We start from the raw sequence: 15,104 nt of genomic DNA, 5'->3' as shown, positions 1-15,104 counted from the left end.
GTGATATATGAGTTTGGCACCTCTCAACATTAACTTTAACTTAAAGGGTATATGAAATTCATGAGGCTGGCGCGAGAGAGAGAGAGAGAGAGAGAGAGAGGGTTAATGGCTTGATCCACAAAATGCAGTACTTGTTTCATTCATGCCACCATAACGTATGTTTTTGTTGTGTAAGTATTTACTCATTTATATATACCACCAGAGAGAGAGATGAGAGAGGCAGAGGGATTTTGCTTGCTTTCACTCAAATGGGCTTATATAGAGAGAGATGAAATCGATCCATGTGCATTTCCCTCAGACGTGACAAGTTAGTGAAAGAGAAGAGAGCGGTGGCCAGTGAAAATGATGGAAACTTTTGAGTTAGGTTTGCAGGTTCAAAATTTAAAGAGTTGCCTAACTTTCCCCAACATCTTAATGCAGAAATTAAATAAATAAATGGACAGGAGCACAGGGCTTGACCAACTACTGTCCTGAATTACTCCACTCACAGAGCATCTTCATGAAAGTTACTCTACTCAATCAATGTCATGATTATAATTGCATATATATCAGAGCCCATGAGACTAGTAGAGTAGTAGCCTTAGCATTAGCAGGTAGGTTAGTAGGACCAAGGGGCTAGCCCACAAACAGCCAAGTGGTCCTTGTTGGTTTTGTTGTTAAATCAGCTTATTATTCTCAATCAATATAAAGTTTAATCTTGGATTTGTTTACCCGCTTCTTTTAATTAAAGCTTGAGACATTTTAAGGAGGTGCACCAACTTATTGAACAAATGTTTAAATATAAGTAATGATTTAAACTATAAGAGGAGAAAGGTTTTTCACACACACTACCCAAATGCAATGAGGGCTTGAACTTGATCGCTAGTGTGCAAGTCAATACCCGTTTTCACACAACTAGACCCGTTGGCAACTTATCCGATAATGTTTCATTTGTTTCTATATGAGTTTACTCTCAACCTTATTTATTTACAGTAAATTAGAAATTATTGTATTAATTAATGACCACAACATGTGGGGAGTAGGTGTTTGTTTTTTCACTCATCTGCCCCAACAAAAAGCCCGGGGTCCATAAACGGCCTTTATTTTTGCCAAAAGGATCAAATAATGCAGAGACAAGATAAGACGTGATGGCACTAAAAAGACTTGCACCTACTTCACTTTTGTTATGTGAAAATGGGCTCTGGCAATAAATTTTTCAAATCACAACTCTTTCGTATCATATTTATTCATAAAGTTCCGCTGTACATGTACTGTTACGATTTTCCGTAATAACTCTCTCTCTCTCTCTCTCTGTATGTACAATTCTGAGCGCTCAGGTTGGCTGGTTAGATAAAGAAGATCTGCAGTGTGTGTGTGGAGTGGCAAGCGTAGCACTGTGTACCACCACTAGCAAGTAGCAACAAAATTACCTGCCATGTTAGTTAATATTTTGGTGTACCTTCCGAGTAATGGGCTAAAAAAATAACATACTTTAGGAATGTTAGACAATTCCACCAACCCTATACCCCATTGAAATTAGACACATAACCTAATTGCTTCTACATGAACATGATCATAATCATGTTATATAATTTGATAATGATGATGAACAATTAACTTCTTGCTTGATTTTTGCTTAGTAAGATTATATTGGTAAAATACACGGGTGGGTGGGAAGAAGCAATCAGAAGTCAGAAAGGTCGGCTTGCATTTCTCATACGAAATGCTAAATACAATTAAAGAATACAGGGGAAGAAAAATGGACGAAATCATATATTCCGTGATTGAGCAGAAGTAATGCTGCTACTTATCATCCATGAGCTTCCAGCACAGAGAGAACCCAGAATAGTGCTCCTAAGCATCAAACCCAGCACCAGTCCAGCCAGGCGCGGGAGATCCCCTGCCCTTGGGCACAGCTCCAATTCCCCTCCCTTTTCCTTGGAATTGACTTTTCTTCTTTAGTCTTCCTTCTCCCTCAGCAGAAGGCTGCTGATTGTGCCCATTTGTGACCGAAATATTTCTGCCGTTTCCTGGATTAGGGGTGTTTTCAGTGACTCTGCCTGATTCTGTTGATTGGGGAACTGTAGAAGCATCTGGTCCCGTGCCACTTTGAGCAACTCCCATTGATTTCCTATCCTAAACACAGTTCCAAGTTCAAGCTATTAGCATTTCTGTACAAATGATTATATAAATACATATATAAGCATTTGAGTGACCCAAATTGGTGCCAAGTATAAGATAACTATGAATGTTCCCGAGGCACGTAATTGTTAAGGAAAAGAAGCAACTTGATTTGGCCCCTAAGGTAGGCATACCCCTGGGACTCAAACTTACAATGAAATATCCTAGATTCCTATATGGTATCTTTCAACTAACTCCTGCACTGCATAGTGCATACAGGAAATGCAATCTGTCTGACACCAACATGAAGCAAAAACAATTTCTTGGAAGATAATGAGAACAAAAATTTACAATATCCAAACTACACTGAAACATAACCTTTCCTTCATCTGATAAACACGCCTGATGCAGTACAACATTGCATACTTATGAATTACACACACACACACACACACATACTATGACTAAACTTCATTACTATTACTGATTCTCAGACAACATGAAATTCACTCCAATCAATAACCATGATGACCATGCCATCTAGCCCATCCATGACGTTATAAATATGATCCTCAAATATGAAAAGATAACATACATAAAAAACAGAGGCCGATGATCTGCTTGGATTCAAAGCTTCAAGTCGTCTTTTTAACTCCTCTAGTCTTGTAAACTGAGAACTGCTGCTTTCTTGTACCTGTTAAACCAACAGTGTCAGAACCAATTTTTCAAGACTGTAACCTAAAGGATGCATTTAACAAAGATACGTACCAGTTGGTTTAAGTCTTCACACAGATTCTGCTTGATAGCTTCCTCGTCCTTTACAAGCTGTACTGCTGCTTCCCACGCCTGAAATACATCAAAACAAATCAGACTGCATAGACAATAAAATTCATGCACTATTGGAAATGATTTGACGCATAACCACACTCAGCTGAGTGTATACAATCATCAAATCTCTATCCATTCGTTGCAGCTATGAGTTTTGTGATGAATCTGCATTCATGTGTCTTCATCCATCCCTGATAAAATGTGTATGGCTGGTGTAACTCTTAGCTTTTCAACTTTAACTCCACCACATCACCCAATTCAATCTTGCTTTATTATAATTAGACAAAAGCATACCAATTTTATTCAAAAACTTTGATCTTTAACTATACTAGGTCATCTTGCTCAAGTTGAATCAAATGTATAAATTTTCATGAGCATTTGGGAAACATGCAGGAGAGTTTTGTTCAATATTTGATGAATGTCAACCAGAGCATTACTATGTAAGGATGAAGGCAACTCTTTTCTATAATTAAAAGGAACGAACCTTTCGTGCTTGTTCTTCCTTCAGCTTGGCAGCATGAATTCTCTCTGTTGACATCTCTATTTTCTTCCTCAAATGTTCAAGAGCTTAAGAAGATGCACCATACACCGAAAGTAAAAGGAAAAATACGATTAATCAACTTTTAATATACATCAAGAGAAGAAAACTCATCAAACTGCAGAATATGAGTAACTAACAACGATAAGGAAACAACCTGATTTTTTTGGCCCAGCCGTGAGCTTCATCTCCATTGAAAGATTTGCCAACTCTCGCTCGACATCACGAATTTTAGTATAATTTTCTTGAATGTATCTGAAGCCATTCATCAGTTTCAAATCATAAATAATTAATCTTCCTGAATATGGGTAATTACAATACACTAATACAGCAATGCCCGTTGAAACAAATCCAAGAAACAAAAAGACATTTAAGGACCAAAAAAGATAGAACCAACAACTGAACTGATGATCCCGTATTCTAAATTAAAGCATTACATAATTCATGACTCGAACACAGGAGAACCAAAACCAGAGAAAGCTTCCAATTTTAAAAGTATGTTGACTTCCCACAGCTCTTGACCACAATTGTTCACATCCTCGAACCGATCACAAAACAGTTTTTCCATTGCCATTATTTCCAACTATTGAACTAAGCTAAAGAATCTCCCTTCAGTTCCGGTTTAACCCTAAACTTCTTGTTTTCCCGGATCCCTAATTCTCAAGCAAATTTCATTTCAAAGGAACCAATCACAGCATCAGCGAATCACTAAATGCAGAATGCAATGACCATCTGATTCATTTCTGTCATAGATTGGAGCAATCATTCAAGTGTAATTACTGCATTAATGCTTCGACACACTATTCAAGCAATTAAAATTCCCTAAAATGATACATATAAATATTAGCGCATAGTAGAGTGAATAGAAATGCGTGTTCAAACGAAGCCTACTTACTTCCTTAATTGATTCTGTTCTTCCTCGATGACCTGCCACAAAACCGAAACAAAAACACATTCAACAAATCACGAAAAACAGAAAGAAAACAAAAAGAAGTAGAAGAAGAAAGACGAAATAGAGAAACTGATATAGAGAGAGACCTTCTCAGTGTATGTAATGACAGAAGCCTCTCGAGCAAGGCCATCGGCTCCGATCTCAGGCAGCAGAGAAGGATTCGAATTCGAAGCCATTATGTTTCTTATTCGAATTTGAACCAGATGGCAACGGCTTCTGATTCAAACTCTCGAACATACAAAAACCCAACCCATTTTCTTTTCTTCCCTATATATTCGATTAGTGAATACGTCGTCTTCCTCCCCTCTCTCGTTTCTCTTTCCGCTCAAAAGAAACGTGATTATCCTTTTCTTAAATTTAGGAAAAACATGTATTTTGATGGAGACTATTTTTTTTTTGTTACAATAATAAACTTTTCTTGAAATTAGTTATTTGAAAATGATTATAAAGTCTAATGGATTTAATTTGGTGGACTTTAATCGGGTTTCGGTCCGTTTCGACGTGCAGGTCAGTTACCGCGAGATTATTTATAATGACTAAACTGCCCTTGTGAACTGGATCCCCCTCATCATGCACGGATTATTGGATCTTGTGGGCTATCATGGGCTGTGCCGATCGCACATGCAAACTTCGCGGTAAAAGTCCAACTGTTACGTATTTTGGTGCCAAAACTCCAACGAATTGTGTAAAACCACCGTTGTCAGTCATTATACTCTTTTAGTTTTATAAAATAAATACATTTTCTAGCACAAGACTTCGGGTGCATAAGTATCTATTTTCAATAGGTTGGGATCTAGAAAATTACGCATGAAGAAAAATCTAAAAAATTATAAAAAGTAAACAACTTGTTTTTTTTTTTTAAAGTTTCATTCACAAATGCAATTATGCTAACATTTTGGACTTGAAAATTTATTGGCTGGCAGTGGTTTATATTGATAAAACCACTACATCAGTGTACACTTTCAAAGCAGAGAGACACCCCCTGAGTGCTCAAGTGTAATAAAACAAGCCAGGGTGAGGCTAAAACGAAACTTTATAGTAGGGAGGTCCTCCAGGAGCAAAAAGCTCAAAGGTATCTCAGCAGGGTGAAATGAAACTCAAATTACACCAAGGTTGATGGAAGATACATGAATACACTGACTGACTGACTGACTGTCGTCTCTACTTTTTATCAGCAACCTGAGCTAAGCACCGAAGCACAGCTTCTCTTGTTGGCATTGCAGGAATGGCTCCTCTTTCTGTTACTGTGAGTGCACCACATGCATTAGCAAAGAGTAGAGCTTCTCGTAGCCCCTGCTCATTCTGCAAGTGAAATTTTATGGGTGAGTTTCAGATGCAGGAAATATATGAAAGTATTCAATGGGGGGATGATTTTCTCAATCCGTTGCAAGAACTTTATGTACCTGAAAAAGACTCAAGTCAGAAGCTATGTTGTTCAGTACCCCGCTGACAAATGCATCACCGGCACCAGTTGTATCAACAGGTTTAACTTTAACACCAGCAACCCGGCCCCGAAATTTCTGAGGAATATTGGTTGGTGTCAATTTTCTTATAACCAATCAATGTGATACAGAGAGTAAAGTGGAAAAAAGGTGAACCCCATTCCTATTGTTCCACAATTTTTTCTTATAACAAAAATATGAATGCCTCTTCACTACCAGATGAGCCATATCATGGTGTTGAGGCCACTGACTTTGTAAAGGGGCCAAGTTATGCCAACAATTGTTTTTCCAACAAAGAACAATGTGATGAAAAACTTTTACATTTCCTATCTTATACGGTGTGGAAAGAACAAAATGGCATGATTGTTCTCGAAATAACTCACTGAAGTCAGAAGTAACAAAGTTTAGTGAGCTTTTATCCAAGAGGGGAGAAAGACAATGAACATAGAAAAATAAAATAGATTTCACAAACTTACCTGAGTGTAATATCTGCAACCCTCTGATCCTTCAGTTACTACCAACAGTTTAAGGTTGGGATGAAAAAGCTTGGTTAACACAACATTATCATCATAAGGATCATCACCGCCAGTCAGGAAAGTGATTTCATCCTCACTTATCTGCAAGTTTGTATATAAGAAAAAACCTGATGAACACCAAGGCTACAGATACAAACAGAAGATTTGCACCTATGCAACAGCTATACATGAATTTTGTATCTTCAGGTATTATACCTTGATTATATCTGCTTGATCCCATATACTCATTATGCCCTTCCGTGCAGCCTCTTCTGATGGCCACAATGGCAATCTTAAATTTGGATCATAAGAAAGGATGCAACCAGACTTCTTGGCAATCCTCATCGCAGCAAGATGGGTTGACCTGCATGGTTCGTCAATCAAACTAATTGAACCATAATGGAAGATTCTTGCCTGCAGTCAATATCATCTGGATCAGTAAACTTCTGAAAAATGGGTAACCTTCATATATTTTATGCACAGTTTCCTAATTCAAATGAAAAAGAAAGGCACACCTGTTGAATGAGATTTATGTCGAGTTCTGATTCACGTAGAAGCATATCAGCACTTGGATTACGGAAAAACAGGAATTCACGCTCTCCATCAGCCCTGAGCGTAACAAATGCCAATGCAGTTCTTGCACTGGGATCAAATCGCAACCCAGAATTGTTAACATTGTTTTGCTTTAAAATGTCAGCCAACATGTAGCCAAATTCATCATCACCTACCTGTAATGCAAGTATGTATTAGGTTAAAACAAGGTCAAAATATCATACAGAAAAAACTCAGGCAGTTTTAAGATTATGCAATGGATGGAGCCACTAAAAACCACTAGGTTCCGTAAGAAGATAGGGTCCTTATTATACTGGAGAAAAGGCTAGTAGGATAACATATATATTAAAGAAAAAAAAATTCTGAGTGCAAAGATGTCAAATCTAAAGGTGGTCCCCTGAAACTGTGAGAAAACATCGTTTGAATTACACTTCTAGAGATTGTGAAATGGGGTATATACAAAGAGTTGAGAAAGATGCATACTTTGAACCATCTAATACTCAAAAAGACTCAATATACAGTTAACAAAGGGTGTAGAGGGAGATTCAGTAAACAGGACGAAAGTGACATTCTATTTGTCATAGTTCTTACATTTACAACAAAAGGTGACTATAAATCTTTCTCCATAACAGAGATCCCAGGAGAAAAGGTAAAAGCTAAAGGAAAACGTGATAAAACTAACTCAGACAGAAGCGAATTACAGAGGAGAGAAATACTCTAATGCACCTTGCCTATAAAACCTGATGAACCACCCAGTCTTGAGACGCCAACAGCCACATTAGCAGGAGCACCACCAGGAGCTTTTTTAAACGCAGGTGCTTCAGCAAGTGAAACTCCACCGACTGTGGGCACAAAGTCAATCAGCATTTCCCCAAAGCAAACAACCAGGGACTTGTCATCTTTCGACCCTCCTTTTGCATCTGAGGAAGGATCTTTAGAATCTTCACCCAGAACCAATTTTTTATCAAGGGCTGCAGTCACATAATTTGAGAATTACTAATCAAACAACAAAAAGGAAAAAAAATTGTCTTTCAACATACTATTTATCGGCCACCATGTTGCATATTTAGCTGTCCTGGTTTGGATATATGCTTAAGGTTAATTAATACCCAAAATTTCTTAATTTCGAGACATATATTGGGGAAAAGAATTAGCAGCTACAAGATAAAGCTATAAACTGCAAGCCAACTGGTTCAAAATCAAAATCAAAATCACACAGTTGCACCAAGAAAATACAGATGATGTGATTCGGCATGTTTAGTAAACTAAAAAGGTTCGTCTTTACAGAACAACTGTTTCCCAACTAACCTTCTACTGTTCATTCTGTAATTTTTCAAACAGCTTCAAGACAGTTCACAGATCAACAACCAAATTCATGTTCCGTATAAAGCGTAACATATAATGAATCCATATAAAAGCAAGAATTTTTTTTTCAAATATATTAAGATTCTGGATCAACTGCTAGGAAGCAGATATACCTGTGACATGATTTTTCACTTGAAAGAAAAGAATTTACGATTAAAGGTGTCTCAAAATTCGGTGCAGTGAACTTTGTAACAGAGATGCAATCAAACATTAGGAGAAAAAGATTCATTACTGCGAAAGGAAATTGAACAAAACAGAAACCCAGTACAAAGAAAAGCCCAAGAAGAAAGAAATCAGAAATCTTTTCTTGCAAATAAGCAATCTTCAACTAACAAAACTAGCTCGAACCCAGATTATGAAAGTTCCAAATGAGATACTAAATGGAATCAAAATCCCAACTTTAATTAGGAGGCATATAATCAAAAAGCAGTGTACATGTGAAAAACAGGGAAATAAGTGGTAAACTAACCAGATGTGAGATTATTAGCCATTGTAGGAATGGAATTCAAGAGACTGAACTTTAACCAGAGAGCAGAGTATGCAACAAAAAATGGGGAGGGAGAGAGAGAGAGAGAGAGAGAGAGAGAGAAGGTTTGGTGTTGGTGGCTTGGTGAAGTGTAGTTGGTGGTGTTAATAAGGAGAAGGAAGCCAAAATAAAGGAAGTAGAGGCTTAATAGGAGGGTCAATTTGCGATCTTGAAGTCGTCTGAGATTGTCGAAGCTGTTATAAAAAGAAAAACAAACACATATGCAGCCATGGCAATCTCGCAATTTTATAACCCAGATCCTCAGCCTATTCTTACCTGTCTTAGCCTAAATCTTGCCTGTCTTTTCTGACCCATAAAATAAATAAAAATTATATTCCCTTTTCCTTTTTCCTTATTTATTTATTTATAATTTTAAGTCGTCAGGTCTACGTGTAAAGCATTTTATATTGGGAGCATTTTTGCCGGTTTGTGTAGCCATAATATTTTATATTCAGTATGCCATTTCGTTGTAAATAAATGATTTTCGCACCACTTCAACTTAAGAGGTAGATTTATCATTCTTCTTAATACTTTAATGTAATTTATATGTTATATAAAAACTATAGAATTTTTGTTTTTATATTAGGAAAAAATTAGCTCCACTATTTTGATACAAGCACAAGAGATTTGTAGCGTAATTGGTAAGAATATGTACCCTTGCAATAAAGTCATATGTTGGATAATCATCTCTTTCAATATTGCTTGTGTAAAAAAAAAAAAAAAAGATTCACTATTATACTCAATATAGAGACCTAAATTATAAAAATACCATATATGAAATGGACTTTAGAAATACACTCAAATTTTATTTACAACAAAACAAAGAAACTTTTAACTTCTTATAAATTACAAAACTGCCATGAATTTCTTAAAACAAGCCCAACCCCAAAACCTCATTAAAAAACCAAAAATACTCAATAGGGTATCAAAGTAATTTAATAATCAAACTTAAATTCAATAGGATCACCTGTCATCTTTTGGGTTTGTTTATAAAAATTCAATGGTGTAAGATTTATCTATATTATTAACGCTGAGAATGAGTATATGACTAAATATCTCTAAAAAAAATTATAATATTTTAATATGTATTTGTCCTTGGGTCACCTTTGTCTTGAATGGTCCGAGTGTAGGAACTGTTTTTCCTAGAAAACTTTGCATCTTTATTTACAACAGCTACGAACAACCAGGTGGTCGATTGTCCACACATTTTAAAGTAAATTGTTTCTGCTAAACAAAAATTATTTATTAATGAAAAGGAGACAAATTGAATTTCTTGTTTGTAAAATTATTTTAAAAAAATGGTTAGAAGCAGCATGCCGAGCGCAGCCGTTGGACATTTTTGGCCAGCATCCTTATGAGTGTGACTACTGGACTATGCAGCATCTTAAATTTGGAGTGTTTGGGTACTTTTATTGATTAAAAAGAAAATCCCTTAATTAGTTTATAATTGGTTGTGGGGACCACCTTTCAGATCAATAATAATAATTGGATTAAAATTTGAGGCCAATATTAACGTCAAAACTTTAATTTACATGCTTAAAATAATAATTACAGAAAGAATCCAAATCCCAAATACAGTCAGCTTGGGGAACAAGCTTTTGTTTTTTTTTCCTTTCCATGAAAGCTACACGCATACACAATCCCAGCAATTGGCAATAATATCAAAATAAACACACAACACTGTTGGCTTTTTATATATCGTATAAAACACCATGCTCAGCCCATCATATCGTAACATGCTCAGGGCTCCCATCCTATCAATGGAACTGCACATTGACCAGACGTTAATTACCAAAACAGATTAATTAAAACACCATCAAATTTTTTGTTTTCTCCTTATCAGCTATTATCTGCATCTCATTATATTATGCGCATATGACCAGTTTTATGCTGTTTGATGGTTTTTTAATGTTGTAAAAATGTTCCAACAGAAGAAAAAAAAAATTGTAAAAATGTAAACGTTATGAAACGGACCCTTAAAATAAAGAGATTCTAAATAAAGAAGTTTGTAACTTAAGTGGTTAAGAATAGTTATATATGCACTGCTCTCCTGAATATTTGTGATGTCAAAAGAAATGAAACCGAAAAATAGAATGTAAATAGATATAGACAGGTAGGAAGGAATTTTGTTTGTGGATGGATGTCGATATCGGCGGTGGTGAGACCGACAACCGGCCAATGAAAATCCAAAGCACAATCCTCGTGGCAGCATGCATGCCGTGGGGTCGAAAGCCAATACGGAACTTGGGAAAAAAGCAAATGCCGCCTCCCTAATTATCCTTTTGAAAACATTATAGCTCATAGCCTCAAAATGGGAATCCTTAGAAAAAGATTTTGGAACTTAATTATGCATTCATTGGAATAAAACAATGCACGATCAGCCATTTGAGAGATTAAATCAAGCAGCAGAACAGAACATATCCTTCATTATATATATATATATATTATTGTTTGGCTTTCTAAAATAAGAGAAAAACTTAGTTGTAATGGGGATAGCACTGTTTTATTATTTTTGGCTAATAATGCTATATCACGTGAAAGTGTTATCATGCATGTCATAGTGTTATTGGTCGGAGATAGCAAAATAGTGCTATCTCCTGTTTCATGAAAGTCTTTCTCCTAAAATAGCAATGGACAAATCTTTTGATTGCTAAATCATTCAAGTTATTTGGGAGCCAAAAATGGAGTAAGCAAGCAACATATATTCCTTCTGAGAGATTATAGAATACTATGGTAGTACGGTCACATGGTACATCTTGTACACGTGTTATAATATAAGTAAATATTTATAGATACTATTTCCTAAAAAGGGGGAAAATAAACTATGTTATCCACCAATATTATAAAACATATACAAGATGTATCATATGATCGAACTACCGTAGTATTAATTTCTCATCCAATAGCTATGTGTGTAATAAGTTCACCTTGGTGTTTTCAAGCCACACAAAATCCGCTAATATTACGGAAAGAACAAATTAATATGACATTAAATTTGCAGCTGCTCCCACCCCACACTACACCACCATGCTTCTCCTTTCAATTGATGTACCCCGGGCGACTGGTTGATATGGTCCATGTTTCGAAAACGAAAGTTCATGGCTAGTTAAGCGCATGTCGAGTACATATACGATGATTTCTTAGGGAAGTTGGGTAATAAAAAGATAATTTTTTGGGGGATAACAAAACAAAAGGAAAACAATTAACTAAAGTGGAAGAATGTTTCATTTTATGCATCAAAAGAACATGCAGCTAACTTATGTCTTCATTAAACATGTCTTGAAAGTACTAGTTATGCAGGCAAATCAATCGCTTGCTTCGCTTGAACAATTTATACATACATATATATAAAATGTGATGAACTTTTAAAGAAGCCAACCCCGCTGGTTGCAGTTACTCTTGCTCCCACCCACCATGGCCCTCCCTTGATCATCATCAGCTGCTTTTTCTTGGGGGGCTGGTTGGTGATCCCTGTTTTATGAATTGAAATTTTATATCCACAACCACATTTGTCAAATATTATTGTTGGTGAGAGCATATATATATATGAGAGGAAAAGGATATATGATCGAATGTTTACCATATCTGTAAGCGTAAGCTGGGATGCTCTGATTCAATGCGATTGTGTTTTGTAAGTGGAAGCTCTCCCGGACCTTGCAGTGTTGCTTGAGCATGCTCTTCTAACTCAAGCTGAAATTCCAAAATAGAAACGTGGAACATTGAAAATCATCGCATGGTGGGGCTCTGGGAATTCAATACTAATATTGTTAAAAGTACCTCGGATTTGAGCTGCTTATTTTCCTCTCCAAGATCGTTCTCCTGTCAATTCACACAGAAATTATTATATGATGTCAACTTAGAAGGGCAATAAATGAAGCGTAAAATTCCATCGAAACGCCCTTCTAAACATTAGGGAAATCAAACACATTGTATACCCTCGAGCATATCTATCTAGTACTCTTTAAGGAATCACATGTACAAAGTTATGGCCAAATTCCAAAAACAGATCAGAATGAGATGAAAATATGTATCTTAATTGAATGTAGCTTCAACTTCATTTGGTTCAGGATGGCGATATTCATACCTTTTGGCGCAGTTCTTCTAATCGATCATACATCATCTCCGTCTGCATGTATTATACGACAGCAAGAATGAATATTATACGAATCAATAATCATGGCAACGTTGTGATTAATATTTATAGCTTAATCCAAGATAGAACAGAATCAATATGTGAAACATATTATGGTTGTGAATTTATATAGGTGGCACTTCATTTTGGCTCTATCATACTTATTGTTTCTTATTTTAGGGGAAAATTGGATAGTTTTTGCTAATGATCCTTATGCACGCTCGAATTCAGCTATCCGTACCTTTTTTTTCTTCGTTTATAAAAATCTAGAAGTGTACTATATCCTTCAAAAGAATTTAGAAAATATCCTCCTTTCTATCCTCTACTCGTCATCTGATCAGCCATGACTGATATATCTTCCTTTGATCGTGGTAACTAAGACGTCATAATTAGGGACCCTTAAGTATTTGACAAGATAACATGTGAGACTACATAACACATATTACTAGTACCTTTCGTTGTCTAGCTTTTGAGAGAGTTTTGTCAAGTTGATTCTCAAGATTCACCAGTTCTTTCAGGCGAAGCTTTTCAAGATCTTCTCCAAGCAAATGCCTAAATATGCGAGGCTAAGAATTCATTGCATGTCTGAAAGAATGATGAAAAAAAAAGCAATAGATTTGAATTATGGTATTACATACCTCTGTGAAAGTTGAAGAGACCCGTATTTGACCTTTAATTTTGAGACCTCTTGGTATAAGTTCTGCATAAGACAATAAAAGGTGAAGAAAATATAGAAATGAGACCGAGAAAGAAGGCCCTCTCATTCCAATGTGATATTAACACAAGGTAATTATGAAATAGCACCTGTGTTTCATTCTCAGCAACATTGCCTTGTAAGGAGTAGCAACATTGACGGTACCGCTCAAGAATTTTGTTCACGCTAATCAAAGAATGAACTGAGTTATAACTGAGAGAGTTGCATATATAACAGTAATACATGAAAAGCATTGGTAAAAACATGACTGGATATGCTAACTTTCTTGGCTTTTTTTGTTGAAGAAATTAATTGACATTGAGAACAACCATGAGAATGAATATACTTTGAGATACAGTAATCAATCTATATGTATTATATATATGAGCAGAATAGGAAGAGCTTTTGATTACTCCCGCAACCGCAAAAACTTAATTGAAGAAGGAAAGATGAAGAGGAGCTTATAAAGATACTCTTTTTATTATTATTAAAAAACAGGATCCACAAAGCTACTTAAGACCAAAAGAAAAGCAAAAATGAAGAATATTTAAACTACCTAAGTGCGTGCTGCGGTCCGCAAAATGAAAGCTTAGCTAGTAATAACTTATTTCTAATAAGTAACAGAACTGTACCTAAATTTTCCATATCAGAAAAAAATGATGTGATGGGTCGAGCCACAACCGACAGGTCATGCATTCTACCTCCTTGGCAAAAACCAATAAATCTCGACTCTTGAATTCTCTCTCTCTCTCTCTCTCTCTCTCAGCCCAGACATAATCAAAGCAGGTACTGAGGTAGATAAAAAGAAAGAAACCCTAGATATATAAAATCCCAAAAGAATAAACTGAGAGGAGAAAGAAACCCTAGCTAGGATGACGACCTTCAGTACCTCCAGTCAAGACCCATCGGAGTAGCATAGGCTCTCAATACAAAGTCTCCCCCCATCGGAGGAAACAAAATTTATTGTAACCGAAAACAAGCAATTAGGTTCACCAAATAATCATATGTAAACTAAGAATTCTTATATACACACAAACTTATTTATGATGTTTTAAGAATCAAATGAAACAGAACTTGTTCAATAAATCAAGAACAAGGGAATCAATAATTATATAAAAAAACAGAGAAATATGTATATATATATACTCAGTGCTGCCAAACTCATAGAGCTTGCCACGGCTGGAGGAGATGATGAGGGCAACTTGGGCATCGCAGAGCACAGAGAGCTCGTAGGCTTTCTTGAGCAGACCATTTCTTCGTTTTGAGAAGGTCACTTGACGGTTGATCTTGTTTTCTATTCTCTCCAACACCACTTTCCGTCTCCCCATTGATGATAGAGAGATTTTCTTTTCCTTGTTTCTTTCTTCCTTCCTTTCTTTCTCACTCTAATATTATAAACGTATGTGCATTATACTGCAATTGTAATTGCACCACAAAAAACAAACAAGGAAATTTTAACT

The 15,104-nt window shown here is 36.0% G+C and overlaps 3 protein-coding genes across 3 annotated transcripts; all 3 read right to left on the bottom strand.

Moving 5' to 3' along the window:
* Positions 1-1,585: 1,585 nt before the first annotated feature.
* On the bottom strand, positions 1,586-4,819 carry LOC103333277 (junctophilin-like protein). Its single transcript, XM_008236096.3, has 7 exons — positions 4,505-4,819; positions 4,362-4,393; positions 3,624-3,721; positions 3,413-3,495; positions 2,869-2,946; positions 2,696-2,794; positions 1,586-2,115 (listed from the first exon to the last, which is right to left on the bottom strand). Exons 1-7 carry the CDS (start codon positions 4,592-4,594, stop codon positions 1,834-1,836), a joined length of 762 nt encoding a protein of 253 aa, XP_008234318.2. The 5' UTR covers positions 4,595-4,819; the 3' UTR covers positions 1,586-1,833.
* A 444-nt stretch (positions 4,820-5,263) lies between these two features.
* On the bottom strand, positions 5,264-9,112 carry LOC103333278 (pfkB-like carbohydrate kinase family protein). Its single transcript, XM_008236097.3, has 7 exons — positions 8,762-9,112; positions 7,654-7,898; positions 6,891-7,103; positions 6,592-6,789; positions 6,337-6,477; positions 5,822-5,938; positions 5,264-5,720 (listed from the first exon to the last, which is right to left on the bottom strand). Exons 1-7 carry the CDS (start codon positions 8,781-8,783, stop codon positions 5,580-5,582), a joined length of 1,077 nt encoding a protein of 358 aa, XP_008234319.2. The 5' UTR covers positions 8,784-9,112; the 3' UTR covers positions 5,264-5,579.
* A 2,913-nt stretch (positions 9,113-12,025) lies between these two features.
* Positions 12,026-15,070, bottom strand: LOC103333426 (agamous-like MADS-box protein MADS3). The gene is made up of 8 exons (XM_008236255.3): positions 14,791-15,070; positions 13,755-13,830; positions 13,589-13,650; positions 13,403-13,502; positions 12,903-12,944; positions 12,596-12,637; positions 12,399-12,508; positions 12,026-12,289 (listed from the first exon to the last, which is right to left on the bottom strand). Exons 1-8 carry the CDS (start codon positions 14,970-14,972, stop codon positions 12,184-12,186), a joined length of 720 nt encoding a protein of 239 aa, XP_008234477.2. The 5' UTR covers positions 14,973-15,070; the 3' UTR covers positions 12,026-12,183.
* Between the last annotated feature and the right edge of the window lie 34 nt (positions 15,071-15,104).

This window comes from Prunus mume, linkage group LG5 (genome assembly GCF_029339155.1).
Source record: "Prunus mume cultivar Tortuosa linkage group LG5, ASM2933915v1, whole genome shotgun sequence".
NCBI classification, from domain to species: domain Eukaryota; kingdom Viridiplantae; phylum Streptophyta; class Magnoliopsida; order Rosales; family Rosaceae; genus Prunus; species Prunus mume.
Note: the sequence above shows the minus strand (reverse complement) of the source record. Positions and strands in the feature narration are given on the sequence as shown.